General features: G+C 45.6%; 1 protein-coding gene across 1 annotated transcript in view; it reads right to left on the reverse strand.

Annotated features, from left to right (window-relative positions):
• The window catches only part of LOC137562175 (indolethylamine N-methyltransferase-like), a 31,308-nt gene extending 10,272 nt beyond the window's left edge, over positions 1-21,036 (reverse strand). The window contains exons 1-2 of the mRNA XM_068273508.1: positions 20,886-21,036; positions 9,183-9,390 (exon numbers count right to left, since the gene is read on the reverse strand). Coding sequence (XP_068129609.1) covers positions 9,183-9,390; positions 20,886-21,036 — 359 coding nt within the window. The remainder of the gene's footprint in view (positions 1-9,182; positions 9,391-20,885) is intronic.
• Between the last annotated feature and the right edge of the window lie 575 nt (positions 21,037-21,611).

Below are 21,611 nucleotides of genomic sequence, written 5' to 3' on the forward strand. Positions count from 1 at the left end.
GGGGGGTGAAGTTTAACTCCAATCTACCAATAAGAGTAAACAGAGTTCAGGAGAACCATAAAGCAACGAGATCAATTACGATATATATTGATCAATTTAAAGTGTAAAGAGTACAAGCCGCAGGGCGAATCCCAAATCATTAATAAGAATTGATTTGTTTGTATTTCGATTTCAGGTGTTTGGCAATATGGATTTGAGACAGATGCCGTGCTGGCAGCAAAGATGGAGATGTCAGTCGGATAAGCGAAAGGTTCCAGATGTCAATCTAAGCTTGGAGGAACACGAGATTCCTGAAATCGGAAAGAGACTAAAACACGAGATTCCTGAAATTGGAAAGAGACTAAACCACGAGATTCCTGAAATCGGAAAGAGACTAACAAAACTGTCGGAGCAAAGCATAATGCAAAGTGCTAATGTTTTTCTTTCCCAGGGTGGTGCTTTTATAATGAAGTGTACCATGCTGATGGTGATCCTAGGTTGCCATTCCGTCCTAGGAGAACGAAGAGAGGACATTCTCATGTATAATAAGGGGTTAATGAGAATGCAAGGCCCAAGCATGTTAATGTTGGGTGACAAAGGTACTGATCCTTTCACACCTCCCTCCGCTTGGCACAGATGGACCATGCAGGGACGGAGGAAAGGAGCACTTGTGCCAGGAGAAAGCAAATTTCATGGCACAATGTGGGTGAAAGGTCTGAAGGGTCAAGTGTGCGGGCAGTGGGAATTTAATGGCAGTGTAAATCTGCTATTGAATGCCACACTCCCAGAATCAATGCACCGATCCAAAGGTTTGTTAAAAGGTACATTGCAGTACAATGGGTACATGCAAAAGGGGGAGTGTGTGATTCAGGGGTACCTTGTCTTGGTTATGCAGAGTGAGATGGGTCCAGATTGGAGAGGAACGAGCAGGAGGCGTCAATTCTCTTACCAGAGAGACGCAGGGGACCACATCACACTCTGGAGCTACCAACAGAGAGTGCCTCTGAAACAACTATACACACGTAAAGGCTGGAAAGCCAAGGGTGGGAGGTTCTCGAAACAAGAAGTAAAAATCGAGATCAAGCCACATTTCCAGGTGACAAAGAGGGTGGGGAGAGCGGTCCCGGGGGAGGGAAAGCCCACACAGGGAACCCCATTCACACCACACGGGTCACAACAGGGGACGATATTACACAGTCCATATGCAACAGCTTATCCTCATGAGAGTTGGGTAAGTGAAGAGGTACTCTTAATCGAAAGATTGCAGAGAGTACAGTCTTCCCGACCTCAGGTACATATTGTGCCTCAGGACGTAAGGGGGGAAGAGGTCCAATCAGGACAGCTGGGGACATATTTTGTCAGCGAAAGATTGGACAAGGGGAGGTATATTAATTTTTCTGGAGAAGGATCTTTTGCATGGCAGCTTCGAGATGTTTGGGTGGACAAATGGAAACGGTGCAACATTCCTTTAGGCACCGCCACTTCCTTAGTTCCCACCTCAACCCATGTCTTACACCAGGACCTGAGAGGTCAACCTTTTTTGGTGCTAGACAGGGAGGTGAAACAAGTAGAGTTGTCCTCATGTGGGCAATTCTTGCAGTAGTACCTGCGTTGGCCGGGGCAAGTCAAATTTAGTGAAGATGCCTGCAGGCTCAATAACGCAGAGTGCGAGGCTACCATTCAAAAGATCCACCCTGAAGCCCAACCGATAGTTCCGGTGGCGGAAGGAAAGGTTTGTTTTTTTAACATAAGGTCTAATGATACATTCAAGGTATATTCTCATAATTGTTCCGATAAGGGGGAGTTTCCAAGGGGAACATATTGTGTGAGTGGAGATCCCATATGGATCCTGTCATCCAGGTTTGATGACGTTGTTTCTCAAATTGTTAAGAGAACTCTAAAGGTCAAAGTTTCACGGGTAGTTCCCGTCCTGAAAGAGAACACGACATGGGACAAAGGGGAACAGGGTTTGATCCAAGACGGCCACATGTTGTTACAAAGGTTAAACAAACAGTACACTAAGTTAGAGGTAAGATTTCACCATGATACAGGTGATCTTAACGAGGTAGAACACAAAAATAAGCAGGTGAGTTCCAGTCTGCCCTGGTGGACAAAGGTTCCGGTGATGTTCCAGGGACACTCGGACGGGGCATCTGCAGTTCCAAAGTTCTTTCTACACCCACTGGTCGTCTGGATGGGGATGACAACTTTAGGCATCGTTATCCAGGTGAGGTTGCGGGTTAAAATTACGTAAAATAAATTAACCGGTCCAGAGATTGGTGCCTCATAAACAATCTCCGGAACCAATAGTTTAAATTAAGGGATATACAGGGTTACGGGTATAGGTTTAGTAGTACCTAGGAGCTGATTGTATAAAGGCGCTCTTTTAAAAGGCACCTGGCACTGCTCCGTTTTGTAACAACCAAACGAGTTTCACTTTTCTGTGGTCATGCAAGTTTGTGAGTGATACGCAAGTGACGCAAATGCTGAGCATGTGGTATTGAGGGACTTAGAAGTAGGGCCTCCCCAGAGAGCCTGGTTACAGGAAGACCAAGAGGTCTTGCTCTCTCTCTTCCAGGGGTAACCGCCTAGAGCAGAGAGGTTGTGTGAGCACGAACATCGAAAAGTGAAACATACAAGAAAGAAACCAGGTACTGGGAGGTTCAGACGCTGGGATCTGCGGGTCAAGCCGTTTTAGGGGGGATTGTTATAATTTAAGTAGGCCTCAGTTACTTGGCCTGAGTTTTATGTAAAAGGCTTGTCCGCAGTGTATGCCTTTAAAATAGACAGAGGCATCTCAGGGTCTGCGTGTAGCAGAAGATACACGCAGATACTGAGAACATGTTCCTAAGAGAAGGCCATCGGTTTACTCTGACCTCCACTTACAGGACAGGAACAGTAAACATTGGCCATATTTACTAAACATTCACATTCCCGCATCTGGGTCAAGTGCCTCATCGATTATTAATCGAGTAGGTGTGTATGATGACACCACAAGTGAGTCCACCAATAGACTTATTTAGGGGGTGGCGAAGATGATGTCATATTTAACTCTTTCCTAGCCGGTATTAAATCTGGAGCGAGCAATGGAGAACTCACTTCTGCTTCTTCCTTCTGCACTAGCTCGCAAGGCCGACTGGGACCTAAGCATGTTCGTCCTTTCTGTAATCTGATATAATGTATGCTGTACATATGTAGTTTAGTGTAACGTAGTTAGGAAGAAGGTACCTGATTGACTTCAAGAGGGAGTCTAATCATGAGCTTATAACGCAACATGAAGATTGGCATGGCTAGGATATGATGAATGTATCTATCTGTATTCCTGTGACTTGAATAAATAACGGAAACATTGAAAGAAGCCTGAGCAAGTCTATATCCTGTTTGCTGTGTGGAGAGTCAAGTGATCTCACAGTCTGTGAGATGATGGTGTCGAAGCAAGGTGATAAGAACAGTTTATAACAGTATCTGTATTAATGGTGATACTGCAGATCACCAAATAATCAGTACTCTGTTACTTGCTGACACCCATTGTTACAATTACCCATTAAAATTAACCCCCGTATCTCCCCCACTCTCCCCCTCAAAAAAGTTGTATATACAAAAAGACATTTAAAAAATACATAAATAGTTACCATAGGGAGTAAACTTTTTAATATGTATGTCATAAGGGTATATTACTGTTATTTTTGCAAACAAGGGCTTGTAATTAGTGACGGACGCAAAACTGAAAAAATACGCCTTTTGTCCAAATAAAATATTGTGGCTATATATTGTACTAGGGACATATTTTTAATGTTGTAATAATCAGGACAAGTGGGCAAATAAAATGTGTGGGTTTTATCAACAGTAGCACATTTTATTTTAAAGCTATCATGGCTGAAAACTGAGAAGTATAAAATAATTCATTGCAAAACCTACCATTCACAGAAATCGTAATTGGTGTCGAAAAAAAAACAAGATATAGATAATTTATAGATTATATAATTGTGATAAGTAGTGATAACGTTATTGCCAAATAAATGGACGCAGTGCTGGAATGTAAAAATTGCTCTGTTGTTTAAGTGGCACCTGCTTAGGGGTGAAGTGTTTAAAGGACAACTATATCTATATATATATATATATATATATATATATATATATATATATATATGTACAGTATAAACAGACACACACACATATCCTTGCCATGTGAATAAATGGGAGGAGCGCTGAAAGGTGAAAATTGCTCTGGTCCATAAGGGGAAAAACCTCTCAGTGGTGAAGTGGTTAAATGGTGAATATGTTGGAGAAATTAGAGAGAGAATTCAATATTGGGTAACATGGTTGGAGAACTGACGTTTCAGGGATGTTATTTATTGACATTTATTGTTATATCGGGTAGAGAAGTGGATAGAGGTGGCAGTTCCAAAATGATCAGCTCTGGTTTATTCATGTTATGTTACAGGAAGTGTGTGGTTATGAAAGAAGATACAGCAGACAGGCAGACAGGAAGTGTGCATAGAATAAAGGCTCAGATTAAACAATATTGAAGTTATCGTTTAGTAAAATGGACGCAAGGATATGCTGTAAAATATTGTTCATAATATTGATATTCTACTATTCCACACTGTAACCTCTATTTTTACATTTAGTAAAATGGACACCAGCAAAAGTGATAAAACATTAATTTACTAATATTGCACTACTTCATTCAAATAGTAAAATATCTTTAATACTTACCGATATTTTACTACAACCTAACCTCTCCCTACTCTCACACAGAACCCTCCTCTGTTTATGCCTAACTTTAACCCCCCCCCCCCCTGGTGGTGCCTAACCTTAACACCCCCACCCGGTGTTGCCTTACCTTAACCCCTAGTACTAGTTCCTGAGCAGCCCCCCATAGGTAAGTAAATGCCTGCTGTACCCCCTAAAGCCCACAAAATCAATGAACATCCCTTAGGGGGGAGGATCATTTGAGAGTTTTTTTTTAAAAAATTGTGCAAAGTTCCCTTTAAATGTAGATGTTTATATTTGGCAGGCTCAACATCAATACTTGTGGCCAAAAGTGAGGCAGTGCTTAGCAATTTTACAGCTGTTTACGCTACTTGCATAACATGCTGTTCTACACATAGTGCAACTCAGGCTATGTATACAAAGTTTTACAATATTTGCATTACAATATTTGCCTAATGTGCAATATAGAGACATCATTAGAACTGTGTTCATACTACAAGTTGCGCTCTGTGCAGGGCTGGATCATGGGGCGGCCACGGGTGACAGGTACTGCACCTGGTACCCTCCTCCATAGGCTGTCAGCTTAGCCGCACGCAACTGTCTGCAGCCGCCCACCCCGCTTGCCTCTCTGTCTGAGAGCGATCATGTGAGCAGAGTAGGTCAGGTGGAGGTGGCTGCGGTTGCCTGGCAACAAGGAGGCGGGAGCCCGGAGTACTGAGGAGGAGATTGGAGGCGTTGAAGCTGCTGCTCTGGACTCGAGCGAGCTTGCCTGCACCTGGCAGCCACCAGCCAGTATGTTACAACTAGGCAGACTCTCTCGCTCAGGCAGGCATTCACAAAGATTTTTCTCCTGCTCCTCCTTGCTCGCTACCCTGCCCGACGTAGACTTCACATCAGGAGTGACCGGCGATCACAGAGATAGCGAGCGGTGCACGGAGCCTCTTACAGGAAGTAAAACAACAGCTCACTTCCTGTATTTGAAATATGTGGCGCCGTCACTGTGCACCAACACACGTTATCATCTCTGTGAGTCCCGGCCATCGCTGATGAGAGGACGTCTATGCCAGACAGAGCAGAGAATGAGGGGGACAGGTGAGAGCAGGAAGGTTACCTATAATGTCCTGGATGGGGGAGGCTGCCTACACTGTACTCGGTGGGGAAAAAGTAATTTGGCTACAAATGTAATTAGTACAGTGAAGACACCACTTATACTTTACTGTGGGGTGGGGGTGTTAACTGGCCACCTGTACTGTTCTGGGGGATGGGGGAGTAACCTGGCCACCTATATTGTTCTGGGAAGGGGTGTAACCTGGCCACCTTAACTGTTCTTGGGGTGTAACCTGGCCACCTTAACTGTTCTGGGGGTGGGGGAGTAACCTGGCCACCTATACTGTTCTGGGGGGGGGGGGGTGTAACCTGGCCACCTATACTGTTCTGGGGTGTGTGTAACCTGGCCACCTATACTGTTCTGGGGGGGGGGGGGGGGGTGTAACCTGGCCACCTTAACTGTTCTTGGGGGGGGGGTGTAACCTGACTAGAGATGTCGCGAACCTCCGATTTTCGGTTCGCGAACCCCGTTCGCGAACTTCCGCGGAAGGTTCGGTTCGCGTAAAAGTTGGCGAACCGCAATAGACTTCAATGGGGAGGCGAACTTTGAAAAATAGCAAAAAATATGCTGTCCAGAAAAGTGATGGAAAACATGTTTCAAGGGGTCTAACACCTGGACCCCCAGGTGGCGGAGTGGGATAGACACCAAAAGTCCCGGGGAAAAATCTGGATTTGACGCAAAGCAGCGTTTTAAAGGCAGAAATCACATTGAATGCTAAATTGCAGGCCTAAAGTGCTTTTAAACATCTTGCATGTGTATACATCAATCAGGGAGTGTAATTAGAGTACTGCTTCACACTGACACACCAAACTCACTGTGTAACGCACCGCAAACAGCTGTTTACATAGTGACGGCCATGCTGGACTGGTGCGCAACATGGCCAGAGTGCAGGCCGTGGCAGTTTTCCAGCCCATATGGTCGCGGGGCTGTGGTAGCTGAATGATAGAACAGTGACTGTCCAGCTGATCAAATTTGGTCTGTCAACAATGAAGCAACAAACTTATTATCTTCTTGTATGTAGGTAGGCATAGGTAGGAGTCCCAGTATAGGTAGGTAGGCATAGGTAGGAGACCCAGTATAGGTAGGTAGGCATAGGTAGGAGACCCAGTATAGGTAGGTAGGCATAGGTAGGTGCCTCAGTAGTTAGCTAGGCATAGGTAGGAGTCCCAGTATAGGTAGGTAGGCATAGGTAGGAGTCCCAGTATAGGTAGGTAGGCATAGGTAGGAGTCCCAGCATATGTAGGTAGGCATAGGTAGGTGCCTCAGTAGTTAGCTAGGCATAGGTAGGAGACCCAGTATAGGTAGGTAGGCATAGGTAGGTGCCTCAGTAGTTAGCTAGGCATAGGTAGGAGACCCAGTATAGGTAGGTAGGCATAGGTAGGTGCCTCAGTAGTTAGCTAGGCATAGGTAGGAGACCCAGTATAGGTAGGTAGGCATAGGTAGGAGACCCAGTATAGGTAGGTAGGCATAGGTAGGTGCCTCAGTAGTTAGCTAGGCATAGGTAGGAGACCCAGTATAGGTAGGTAGGCATAGGTAGGACACCCAGTATAGGTAGGTAGGCATAGGTAGGTGCCTCAGTAGTTAGCTAGGCATAGGTAGGAGTCCCAGTATAGGTAGATAGGCATAGGTAGGAGTCCCAGTATAGGTAGGTAGGCATAGGTAGGTGCCTCAGTAGTTAGCTAGGCATAGGTAGGAGACCCAGTATAGGTAGGTAGGCATAGGTAGGAGTCCCAGTATAGGTAGGTAGGCATAGGTAGGTCCCCTAGTATAGGTAGGTAGGTGTCCCCATATAGGTAAGTAGGTGCCCCAGTAGTTAGGTAGGCATAGGTAGGTGTCCCAGTATAGATAGTTAGGCAGGGCCTGGCTGGCACAGTAATAACAATTACCAAGGTTCAGCTGCAACAGATAGGGCTGTATAATGTCAGTGTCAGTGAGCAACACACACAAAAAAAACACATCAGGAGAACATTAGCTCTCAAAAGAGCTGTTGAGGGGTGCTATTTTAGCAATAACAATCAGCCAGGAGCAAGCCAAGAGCCTAACTAATCTTTCCCTAGAAGAAAAAATCTGCAGCAGCTGTCCCTAGTCTGTCTCTAGCAGGCACACGAGTGAGTGTCATGGCCAGTGAGCCTGCCTTATATAAGGGGGGGGGGGGGGGGCTCCAGGGCTTAGTGTAGCCTGAATGGCTACAATGTGCCTGCTGACTGTGATGCAGAGGGTCAAAGTTGACCCTCATAGTGCATTATGGGGCGAATTGAACTTCCGCAAAAGTTTGCTTGGTCCAGGCGAACGGGAACCCCCAAAGTTCGCCTGGAACCGTTCGCCGGCAAACCGTTCGCTACATCTCTAAACCTGACCACCTTAACTGTTCTGGGGGGGGATGTAACCTGTCCACCTATACCGTTCTGGGGGGTGGGTGTAACCTGGCCACCTATATTGTTCTGGGGGGGGGGGGGGTGTAACCTGGCCACCTATACTGTTCTGGGGGGTGGGAGTGTCACCTGGTCACCTGTACTGTAGTGGAGGTGTAATCAGGTCACCTATACTGTACTAGGGTGGGGAGCTTTAGCTACTTGTACTGCACAGGGGGTTTGCATGGCCACCTATACTATACTGGGTTGTGGGGTTTAATATGGTCGCCTATACTGTACTGGGGCTTTAATCTGGTCACTTATGCTGTACTGGGGTGGAGTGCTCTAGCTACTTGTACTGTGCTGGGGGTTAACATGGCCACCTATACTATTCTGGAGGGTGGGGTGTAATCTTGTCACCCATGTTGTACTGGGGTGGGGGCTCTAGCTATCTATACTGTGCTAGGGGTTCATGTGGCCATCTATACTGTAGTGGAGGTGTACTTTGATCACCTATACTATACTGGGGGTGCTCTAGCTACCTATACTGTGCTTGGGATTCTAGGGGGTTGTCACAAGCTGGCTTTCTCTACTGTAATGGGGGAGGTCATCTGGTTACATATATTGTGGTGGGTGCATATGGCCACCTGTACCGCACTGGGGGGGGGGGGGGAGGGCTCTGGCTACCTATACTGTACTGGGGAGGGGGGGGGGGTCAGCTGGCTAACTATAATGTACATGGGGAGAGCAGGTGTCATCTACATATACTCTACTTAGGGGGATGGAATAAGAGGGGATAATGGTGGTTAGGATGCTATTGGTCAGGAGGTCGGCTTGTGATAGTGGGCCTTGGGCGGCAAAAAGTACAAATCCGGCCCTGGCTTTGTGCACAATGCATGCTACACTACCTGTGTAAACACCTGTGATTTTGTTGGGGACAGAAAATGTGGTTTAGGGATTATAGCTCCTATTTAGCATATGTAAGGTTTCCAGGGAAGGGAAACCTTCACCCATCCAAATATACTTACCTGTCTCTCAGCAATTCTGCCATTGTAGGTGAGATGTGCGTCCAGTCAAAAGCTCCATCATGTGCATTGCGCCATTTACGCAACTCTATTATGCACCGCTCATTGAACCGGAATAATAGGATGTCTTTAAAGAGGCCGCACATCGGGTAGAGGTGGTGGACTATCGGACCAACACTGATGTCTATAAGAATATCTCCTTTAATATCACCTACAGAAGAAAAAAAAAGAATCAAATTAAAAATTGAGGGAAGAACCACAGGATTAACCACTTCGCCTCCAAGGATTTTTCCCCTTAACCATTTCAGCCAGCGGGTATTTTTCATCTTATGGACAAGAGGAATTTTCACATTTCAGTGCTCCTCCCTTTCATTCCCTAATAACGTTATCGCTACTTATCACAACAAAATTAACTATACCTTGTTTTTTTCTGCCACCAATTAGTCTTTCTTTGGGTGGTACTTTATTCTGAGAATTTTAATTATAATGGGAATAATAAGAAAAAAAGGGAAAAAATTCATTATTTCTCAGTTTTCAGCCATTATAGTTTTAAAATAATTCATGCTACCATAATTAAAATCCACACATTTTATTTGGCCATTTGTCCCAGTTATTTCAACGTTAAAATTATATCTCTAGTATAATGTATGGTGGCAATATTTTATTTGGAAATAAAGGTACATGTTTTCAGTTTTACATCCATCACTAATTTTTAGCCCATAATTTAATAATAATATGCCCTCTTGACATACGTATTAATTTTTTTTATTATTCCTTAAAGTCAGTAGGTGTATATTTACTATTTGGCCCAAGATGTCCCCGCTGAGCAAATCCTATTAGCGTACAATAAGTACTCTGCATAGGAAACAATGTATTGCTACATTGTAACTAGGGGAGTGACGCAGACAGCGATCACGGTGGCCTGTGGGTAGATTAATGAATGGGAACTTTTTTCCCATTCAGAAATCTAACGATCGGCGGTGTTAAGCGGCATAAAGCGTCGGCGGAAGGAAGCGTGGCGGCTCTATTTAATATAAACACTGTTTTTGAACTGTGCCAATCGCCCCTGCTACCAGCAACATCGTAATTGCGAGTATCTGCCTGCACGATTGTGTGCAAACTCCCCCAAACTGCAGGGATGTGACTAGCGCATCCCTGCGGCTGTAGAAGCTGCTGCTGCGGACATGAGGCTGACGTCCCAGTGGGGCAAGTAATTAAAAGCCAGAGCAATTTTCACCTTTCAGCGCTGTGTCCATTCATCTGCCAATAACTTTAACAATATTTATCACACTGAAATGATCTGTACACAGTGGCGTACCTAGGGCATTTGGCACCCGGTGCTGGGTATTAAAAGACACCCCCCCCCTAAAAATGGGCGTGGCCACAACCTGCGGCGTGCTTCGCAGCAAAACAATGGGCGTGGTCATGACCATATGAGGGCGGTGCTAACTGTATTTTAAAGTATTAGCTAGTATAGTTGCCCCCAGTATAGCTGCCCCCAGTGGAGCTAGTATAGTTGCCCCCAGTATAACTAGTTTAGTTGCCCCCAGTATAGCTAGTATGTTTGCCCCCAGTGTAGCTAGTATATTTGCCCCCAGTGTAGCTAGTATATTTGCCCCCAGTGTAGCTAGTATAGCTGCCCCCAGTATAGCTGCCCCCAGTATAGCTAGTATAGCTGCCCCCAGTATAGCTGCCCCCAGTATAGCTGGTATAGCTGCCCCCAGTATAGCTAGTATAGCTGCCCCCAGTATAGTTAGTATAGCTGCCCCCAGTATAGCTGCCCCCAGTATAGCTAGTATAGCTGCCCCAAGTATAGCTAGTTTAGTTGCCCCCAGTATAGCTAGTATAGCTGCCCCAAGTATAGCTAGTTTAGTTGCCCCCAGTATAGCTAGTTTAGTTGCCCCCAGTATAGCTAGTATAGCTGCCCCCAGTATAGCTGCCCCCCAGTATAGCTAGTATAGCTGCCCCCAGTATAGCTAGTATAGATGCCCCCAGTATAGCTAGTATAGCTGCCCCCCAGTATAGCTAGTATAGCTGCCCCCAGTATAGCTAGTATAGCTGCCCCCAGTATAGCTGCCCCCAGTATAGCTAGTATAGCTGCCCCCAGTATAGCTGCCCCCAGTATAGCTAGTATAGCTGCCCCCAGTATAGCTAGTATAGCTGCCCCCAGTATAGCTAGTATAGCTGCCCCCAATATAGCTAGTATAGCTGCCCCCAATATAGCTAGTATAGCTGCCCCCAGTATAGCTGCCCCCAGTATAGCTAGTATAGTTGCCCCCAGTATAGCTAGTATAGTTGCCCCCAGTATAGCTGCCCCCAGTATAGCTAGTATAGCTGCCCCAAGTATAGCTAGTTTAGTTGCCTCCAGTATAGCTAGTTTAGCTGCCCCCAGTATAGCTAGTATAGCTGCCCCCAGTATAGCTGCCCCCAGTATAGTTGCCCCCCCCCCAGTATAGCTGCCCCCCAGTATAGCTAGTATAGCTGCCCCCAGTATAGCTGCCCCCAGTATAGCTAGTATAGCTGCCCCCAGTATAGCTGCCCCCAGTATAGCTAGTATAGCTGCCCCCAGTATAGCTGCCCCCCAGTATAGCTAGTATAGCTGCCCCCAGTATAGCTAGTATAGCTGCCCCCAGTATAGCTAGTATAGCTGCCCCCAGTATAGCTAGTATAGCTGCCCCCCAGTATAGCTAGTATAGCTGCCCCCAGTATAGCTGCCCCCAGTATAGCTAGTATAGCTGCCCCCAGTATAGCTGCCCCCAGTATAGCTAGTATAGCTGCCCCCAGTATAGCTAGTATAGCTGCCCCCAGTATAGCTAGTTTAGTTGCCCCCAGTATAGCTGCCCCCAGTATAGCTAGTATAGCTGCCCCCAGTATAGCTGCCCCCCAGTATAGCTAGTATAGCTGCCCCCAGTATAGCTAGTATAGCTGCCCCCAGTATAGCTAGTATAGCTGCCCCCAGTATAGCTAGTATAGCTGCCCCCCAGTATAGCTAGTATAGCTGCCCCCCAGTATAGCTAGTATAGCTGCCCCCAGTATAGCTAGTATAGCTGCCCCCAGTATAGCTGCCCCCAGTATAGCTAGTATAGCTGCCCCCAGTATAGCTGCCCCCAGTATAGCTAGTATAGCTGCCCCCAGTATAGCTAGTATAGCTGCCCCCAGTATAGCTGCCCCCCAGTATAGCTGCCCCCCAGTATAGCTAGTATAGCTGCCCCCAGTATAGCTGCCCCCAGTATAGCTAGTATAGCTGCCCCCAGTATAGCTGCCCCCAGTATAGCTAGTATAGCTGCCCCCAGTATAGCTAGTATAGCTGCCCCCAGTATAGCTAGTTTAGTTGCCCCCAGTATAGCTAGTATAGCTGCCCCCAGTATAGCTGCCCCCCAGTATAGCTAGTATAGCTGCCCCCAGTATAGCTAGTATAGCTGCCCCCAGTATAGCTAGTATAGCTGCCCCCCAGTATAGCTAGTATAGCTGCCCCCAGTATAGCTAGTATAGCTGCCCCCAGTATAGCTAGTATAGCTGCCCCCAGTATAGCTGCCCCCAGTATAGCTAGTATAGCTGCCCCCAGTATAGCTACCCCCAGTATAGCTAGTATAGCTGCCCCCAGTATAGCTAGTTTAGTTGCCCCCAGTATAGCCAGTACAGTTGCCCCCAGAATAGCTAGTATAATTGCCCCCAGTATAGCTAGTTTAGTTGCCCCCAGTGTGAGGAAAGCCTGGAAGGAGGGGTGGCGGGGAGGGGGGCAGGACCCCCCACCTCCCTCACCTGGGTCCCCCTCCTTCTGGCGCTTCCCCCTCCTAATTAGCAGCAGCGGGCAGGAGCGGCGAAGAAGACTCACTCACCTGCACCTGGCGATAGCGGCGGCGCATAGCGTCATCCTCACGCGACGCTGGTCTCCGACTTCTCTGTCACTCACTGTGCTTCCGCCAATCAGGAAGCACAGTGAGCGGTGGAGAAGGCGGAGACCAGCGTCACGTGACGATGACGCTATTTGCCATCGCCTGGAACGCAGGAAGGAGGTGAGTAAGTCCTCTTGCCCGCTGCTGCCCGTGCCCGCTGCTACTAATTAGGAGGAGGAAGCGCCAGAAGGAGGGGACCCAGGTGAGGGAGGTGGGGGGTCCGGCCCCCCTCCCCGCCGCTTTCCCCGCCACCCCTCCTTTCCGTGCTGCTTCCCCTCCTGTCCTGCGCAAGCCTCTGTGGGAGGCCTTGATGACACCCCCTGGGGCGCCCGACACCCGGTGCGGGGCGCCCCCTGCCGCCCTATGGTAGGGACGCCACTGTCTGTACATATATACTATATTCCTAGTACAATGTATAGTGACAATATTTTATTTAGAAATTAAGCTGCATTTTTCAGTTTTATGTTCATCACTAATTACAAGCCCATAATTTTAAAAGTAGCAGTAATATACCCTCTTGACATACATTTTAAAAAGGCCAGTCCCTAAGATAACCATGAATGTATTTTTTTACTGTATATATATATATTTATATATATATATATATATATATATATATTTGGGTAACTATCGAGGAGTGCGGGAGGTAAGGGGTTATTTTTCAATGTAAATATAGGTCTGTTTATTTAAAAAGTGTGTATAGGTGTAGTTTCACTATTTGGCCACAAGATGTCCTTGCGCATGACTTTCCTGCGCGTACAAACAGGTAGTAATGCGTGGATGTGTAAGTATTGGCTTTTATGAATGACGTGGCATTTCATTGATGCCGGCAATCATTCACACAAGGACTTAGATCAATGAATGGGGACTATGTTCCCATTCATTGATCTCCACTCTAATGATCAGCAATGAGAATGAGTACGGGAGCGAGCAGGCGTGCACGGCGGCAAGGGATGTAGTACCTACATCCCTGCGAGGCGAAGAGGGATTTTGCAGGGACATAGATACTCGTTCCAGGGGAGGGCAAGTGGTTAAAGTGTACCTGAAGTAAACCTTGAGTCAAAAAACACATACTTGCCTAAGAAGAGGGCAGCCTGTGGATCCTGAAGAAGCTTACCATGCCATCCTGTGGCCCTCCGTTGCCTTTAGCACACCTCCCAAACAAATCTTTGAGAGGCTTGAAGATCCATGCTGCACGCCTCTTCATGTGGCTGTACTGCATCCACACGATTATGGGCATCCAGTAAGTCAGAGCCGATGGTGCACAAGGGGCTTTGTGCTACTGCCCAAGCACAGTCATTCTCATGTGGGTGCAACACGGCCGTACTAGTGCATGAAGAGGCGCACCACCTGGATCTTCCGGAGGGTCCTGACAAGTGGTGGTAGAGGCAAGGAGGACACAGGAAGCCTCTACAAGTTCCAGGAACTTCCCTCTTCTTAGGTAAGTATGTGTTTTTTTTTACCTGAGGTTTGTCTCGGGTTTGCATTGAAAGCCCTATAAAGAGTTCCGAATGACCATCAAAAGAGGTCCCCATTAATGTCCATGCTATTCATAGTAGGGTTTTGCTCCAGACAGAAGTGTTTTCCTAGTCCTTGACCAGATGATATCAAATAAATCCCTCTTATATTCAGTCAGTTGCTACACAAGTGAAATAGGTTTAGGAGTACCATAGTACCCGTGAACAGGGATGGTCAAAAAACATCTGTGAGATTACAATTTCTGAAGTTTCCAATTGGAAATCGTCTTTCCGCAGCAGTAATTGGAAATCGGCCTTGGAAATCAGTACTCTGCGGAAATGAGCAGTACTGCAACTCTGTTAGCCCAATCACAGAGCCCAGAAACAATGGACCAACCATAGGATGCAGAATCTTTCCACGGAAATCAGAATATCACAGAAATTGTAGACCAATCACAAGACCCGGATAGTACAAAACTTTATTGAATCTTGATCTAAAATGCTTGTGGTATTCTGATTTCTGTGGTAAACCTCCCCATTCTCTAAATGGTCCAATACTACCGAGTATTTACGAATTCTGAGTCTTGTGATTGGCCTACAATCTGAAATTTCAGGGCAATCACAAGACTTGGAAATACAATAAATACACCTATTTACCATTAATAAATGTACCCAAGCCAGTATCCTCAAGATCTTGATTGAAGCACTCGCCGGTGCATGTCAGCAGTAGCATCTGATACCACCCACCACATTATACTGGCAAACTCCCATACTGGGGAGCTAATCAGCTACAGCCGCAAGCTCTGCAGCAAGCTCTATTTATTGGCTTTACTGAGTGCAGAGCTTGCCATAGCTGATAAATTCCCTGCTGTGGGATTTTAAGCTGGATTGTCACCATAAAAATCACATTTCAACAACATATGATCTGAGTGTATTAAGTGATAAAGATGCTAATCCTGCATTCAAAACTTGCAAAACTTTTTCTGCTGCTATGGTTTGGAGTTATCATATACCTTATGAGCTCTGGACCATTACGTGCCATTGCCAAACAGTTGCATGCTGGGGGTTCTTTTTATCTATAATATATTGCTCTTCCCTTTATTTCCCCGCCTAGATGCCTATCTGAAACATGATCCTCTGCTCACTTGTGTTTAAAAGCAAGACTGAGGTGACTCAGCTATTGGAGGAGAAAAGAAAAACAAAAGTTAAGGGAAGAAATTACATCAGTATTTAGCCTCAGCTGTGGGCAAAAAACATGGTTCGCACCAGAAACAGAATTCTCTTCATTTGCTATATAAAATTCACTGAAATCAAAACGTGGACAGTACAATACATGTGTTATGTAAGTAGATAAAGTATTTATCTACTTATATATGTGTTTTTTTCCCCTGGCATAGTATGGCTAAAGGCTAATCCTACTGCTTTAATAGGTTGCTGCAGGACTTGCTGCAATAGCTCCCAGGGCCAGTTCCAGACTTTTTGCCCCCTGAGGCAAACTTGTGAGGATACCGCCCCCCCCCCCCCACATCCTATAGGTTGTAACATTGCCCCCACTAATAGGTAGCCTGGACGGGGTCGCAGCGAGGAAGGGGGAGCAGCGGGCACAGCTGTGGGAAGGGGAGGTTGGACCACTAGTATCACTTCCTGCAATGCCGCCAACTGACCAGTGAGCGGCATTGCAGGAATTGATGCAAGCGGTGGAACGCAACGCTGTAGTGGGAGAAGGAAGGTGAGTCATCGGCCTCCTCTGCCTGCTTGTTGATTAGTTATATGCTGGGAAAATTGCTGGAGGGAGAGTGCGGTTGGGGGAGCCCCAGGTGAGGGGGGCTTAGACCCCCCCCTCCGCACCGCTGTGCCCACTGCTCCCCTTTCCTGGCTGCTACCCTCTCCAGCTCGGTGACCCCACCCATGGCCTGCCTCACCCGCCTTATGGGCAGCCTGGAGCTGATAGCTCCTTGCTCTGGGAGTTTTTCACTATAATGAACTGGGTAAGCAACAGTGTCTAACCTTAACCCCCCATGTCTAACCTTAACCCTTTCCCCCCCCCCAAGGCTAACCTTAACTGCCCCGCTCCAGCACCCCACAAAAAAAGTACATTTTGAACCTCCACCACTAGTGGGCACCCACATTTCCTGCTTCCCTGCAGTGTACCTCCAATCTTATAGACCAGTTTTTCCCAAACCTGTCCTCACCAACCACCAACAGTGCATGTTTTGCAGGTGACATATGCACTAGTATTACATATATGGATTAACCAACTGTTGTGGATATCCACAAAACATGAACTGTTGGTAGGTAATGAGTGAATGAGCGTTAAGTATCCAGCGTGCATAAAGATGAAGAGGCAACAGGCGGGGGAATCACTCACCTCTTCCGCGTTCCATCGTGTGTTCCACTGACGTCACTTCCGGCAATGCCGCCCACTGTATTGTAAGTGGACGGCCTTGCAGGAAGTGACGTCAGTGGAGCGCACGATGGAACGCGGAAGAGGTGAGTGATTCCCCCGCCCGTTGCCTCTTCATCTGTATGCACGCTGGTTACTTAACACTGGAGGAGGAGCGCAGATCGGGGGACCCAGGCGAGGGAGGGGGGGGGGTCCGACCCCCCTTCCCACCGCTAGGCCCAATACCCCCTTTCTGTCAGCTACCCCTCCAGCTCGCCGCCCGCCCCCCCCCACCCCACCCACGGCCAGGGGGGTCGGCGATTTTTTCTAATTATGCCTCAGGCGGCAAAAAGTCTAGGGCCGGCCCTGCTAACGTCCCACTGTGAAAGCAGCCTAAAGCAGACATCTCTAAGTTACAGAGAGCATTTTTTTGGTTCAACATCTGCTAGATTAATTTTAACAAGGGCATGAAAAACAACCTTTCTTCCAATGCCATGCCAATTTTTTTGCATGGAATCAACTTTTCAGCATAGTTACTGTATGTAGTAATGGGTGACATACTGCCAAAGTGAAAAAAAAGCAAAGACTAATGTTAATATAAGGAGTGCATTCTTTCAAATCATACTAATTGGGGATATTCTGGGTTTTTGTTTTTGTTTAGTGGTTTAGTTGGGTTATATTGGGATGAAACTGATAAAACATTAAATAAAAATGTGTTTTCCTACTTTATTATTACCCATACAGTTATCATATTTGCTTCTGTACACAAGTAATATTGAATGTTTACAAATTACAGATTCCCAAAGTACAGTTTATCTGCTCTAAAAGCTGCCATTGCATTTTATTGCATTGCTGCTGTATTTATATATTAAAATCTAGTGATCACCTCTCAGCTCTCTGCTTCTAAAGCTGAGAGAGTTAATTTTCAGCACAGCTTGTAATGTATACTAATTGATAGGCCACGGGGCAGCGGGACCACTAAAACTATGAATTTTAGAAAAGCAAACCTCAATCAAATTAGGCAGGCACTAAGTTTGGTGAACTGGGATAATGTACTACAAGGGGAAGACACTGAAGGGAAATGGCAAGCTTTTAAACTTATACTCAATCAATACTGTAGTATGTATATCCCATATGGAAACAAAATGTCTAGGAATAAAAAAAGGCCTCTATGGATGAATAGAAAGGTTAAAGATAAAATGAAGAGGAAAAAGAATGCCTATAAGGTCTTAAAACAGGAGGGGACCGAGGTTGCACTAAGCAATTATAAGGAGTGCAATAAAAATTGTAAAAAAGAAATTAGGCAGGCAAAGATTGAAGCTGAAAAACAAATCGCTAAGGATATCAAATCTAACCCAAAAAAGTTTTACAAGTACATTAACTCTAAAAAAAGAAAGGTTGACTGTATAGGACTCCTAAAGGATGAGGGTGGGAACTCAATGGTGGATGACCAAGGTAAGGCAGAGTTATTAAATGCTTTCTTTGCTTCTGTCTTCACAAAAGAAACAGCACTGTTGCAAACTACAGAGGCGGAAGAGTCTCAATCTTCTAACTGTAATATTAAATACTTAACGCAGGAAGAAGTGAAGGCAAGACTAAATAAATTAAAAATAGACAAGGCACCTGGCCCGGATGGCATGCATCCTCGGGTCCTAAGGGAATTAAGTTCAGTTATAGATAAACCCCTTTATCTTATCTTTTGTGACTCTCTTGCAACTGGCAGAGTCCCAGTGGATTGGCGTACAGCCCACGTTTTCCCATTATTTAAAAAGGGCAAAAAATCTGATCCAGGAAATTATAGACCTGTAAGTTTAACATCAGTTGTATGCAAACTATTTGAGGGGTTACTAAGAGATACTATACATGACTTCATAGTAGAAAATAATCTTATTTCTCAGCATCAACATGGGTTTACTAAAGACAGGTCCTGTTTGACTAACATGCTCAGCTTTTATGAGGTAGTGAATGCTAATATGGATATTGGGAATGCTGTAGATGTGATATACTTGGACTTTGCAAAGGCCTTCGACACTGTTCCCCACAAAAGTCTGGTGCAAAAGTTGAGGATGCAAGGACTGGGGAAGAGTCTGTGTTCATGGATAGGGAACTGGCTAATGGACAGAAAACAAAGAGTTGTGGTCAATGGATCGTACTCAAAATGGGAGACTGTTAGCAGTGGGGTCCCACAGGGGTCTGTTCTGGGTCCAGTGCTCTTCAATTTATTTATTAATGACCTAGTAGATGCAGTAGTGAGCAATGTTGCTATTTTTGCAGATGATACAAAATTGTGCAGAATCATCAACTCTCAGGAAGATAGTGTCATATTGCAACAGGATCTGGATAGGATGGCTATATGGGCACATACATGGCAGATGAAATTCAATGTTGACAAATGTAAGGTCATGCATTTTGGACGTACTAATGGTCTAGCACCATACAAAATAAATGGGATACAGTTGGGGACATCAAACTTGGAGAAGGACTTAGGAGTACTCATTGACAACAAGTTAAATAATTGTACTCAATGCCAAGCAGCTGCAGCTAAAGCTAACAAAATTTTGGGATGCATTAAAAGGGAAATAAAAACTCGAGATGCTAGCATAATATTGCCCTTGTTTAACTCTCTAGTAAGGCCACATCTGGAATATGGAATTCAGTTCTGGGCACCACATTACAAAAAAGATATTGCAGTTTTAGAGCAGGTGCAGAGACGAGCAACTAAATTGATACGTGGGATGGAAGGTCTCACTTATCAAAAAAAGGTTAGATAAACTGGGTTTATTTAGTCTAGAGAAAAGACGCCTTAGAGGGGATCTAATTAACATGTATAAATACATCAGAGGGCAATATAATAGCTTGGCGGATGAGCTTTTTGTCCCTAGGCCTTCTCAAAGGACTAGAGGACATGATCTGCGCATGGAGGAAAAACGTTTTAGCCATTTATTTAGGAAAGGGTTCTTTACAGTTAGAGTGATTAAGATGTGGAATGCATTGCCACAGGAAGTCGTTATGGCAAACTCTATACCTGCATTTAAAGGGGGATTAGATGCTTTCCTTGCGTTGAAAGACATCCATGGCTACAATTACTAGGTAATGCCTAATGATGTTGATCCAGGGATTTTATCTGATTGCCATCTGGAGTCGGGAAGGAATTTTTCCCTTTAGGGGCTAATTGGACCATGCCTTGTAAGGGTTTTTTCACCTTCCTCTGGATCAACAGGGATATGGGAGGGAGCAGGCTGGTGTTGTACTTTATACTGGTTGAACTCGATGGACGTATGTCTTTTTTCAACCAAAATAACTATGTAACTATGTAACTATGTAACTATGTAGCAGACAATTAAATGCTGAGTTTTATACCACTTTAAAGGACTACTGTAGGGGGGCAGGGGAAAAAAGTTGAACTTACCCCTGGCTTCTAATGGCCCCCCACAGACAACCTGCGCCTGCACAGCCACTCACCGATGCCCCGACCCCGCCTTCCGGAATTTGCGACTTTAAAGTCGGAAAATCACTGCGTCTGCGCAGCCACGCCTTCGCTCCCGCTGACGTCACCAGGAGTGTATTGTGCAGGCCCCGTATGGTCTGAGCCTGTGCAGTACGCTCCCGGTGACGTCAGCGGGAGCGAGGACACGGCCACGCAGATGCAGTGGTTTTCCAACTTTAACGTCACAAATTCCAGAAGTGAACTGGAGGCGGGGCCTGGAGCATCGGTGAGTGGCTGCGCAGGCACAGGACGTCTGCGGGGGGACACTAGAAGCCCCGGGTAAGTTCAACTCTTTTCCCCCCTACAGTAGCCTTACAAGTTCCAATAGTTCAGTTCAGTGAGAAGGTGTCTGGGTATCCGGATCCGAATAAATTAGGATTTTAAAAAGGGGTATCCGAGCATCCCTGGTTATGATGTTTGCAGATGCTAAAAAACAATAAGTATATACATGCAATAAATGTCTTAGTTCTACATTATACATACCAGAAACACAAGCTTGATGAATTTTTTCCATAGGAAACTTTAGCAACTCATCTCCAAACACCGGAGATGACTTTTCAGAAAAATATGTTTCAAGATATTCTTTTGAGTTGAACCCATGTTTATTGTACATTTTGGTTTCGGTAGAATCCATCTTCCAAATAGCAGGATCAAATCTTCAGCTATATGATGTACTCAGGGTCACAGCGAAGGCTTCTGTGTATGTGTGTATATATACTGTATGTATATATTTATAGAGAGAGTCACCAGTCACATCCATGAGCATGTGCTTGTCATAGGAACCTAAATGATTTATGTTTCAGATTCACATGGTTGGCTATACCAAAATTATATTAATAAACATGACCTCAGACTTCAGGGTGTATCATTAAGGAACAGATCCTGTCAGCAGGTAAGTTTAAAAAACTCAATGCTGATAGTGGGAAACACTGCAGGCAAAGCTGGATGAGCCTCTGTATTTTCATATTAATAAAAGCGGCGCTCAGCAATATTAAAATGATCTGAGCCCCTAGAATAAATGTGTACTTTAAAAATGAACATTCCCATAAGGGAGTTTCATAATAGTGTGCCGTTGGGGCGGAAGGGGTTGAGGTGAGCATCAGTGCTTATGCTACCGGCATACATTGCGGTGAAGGCAAACACTCCTTCGCTGCAGGCCCAAATTTACTTCACAGGAGCCTATAGGCACAGATGTCCTGGCATCCTAGA

The sequence above is a fragment of the Hyperolius riggenbachi genome, chromosome 3, assembly GCF_040937935.1.
Source record: "Hyperolius riggenbachi isolate aHypRig1 chromosome 3, aHypRig1.pri, whole genome shotgun sequence".
NCBI lineage: Eukaryota > Metazoa > Chordata > Amphibia > Anura > Hyperoliidae > Hyperolius > Hyperolius riggenbachi.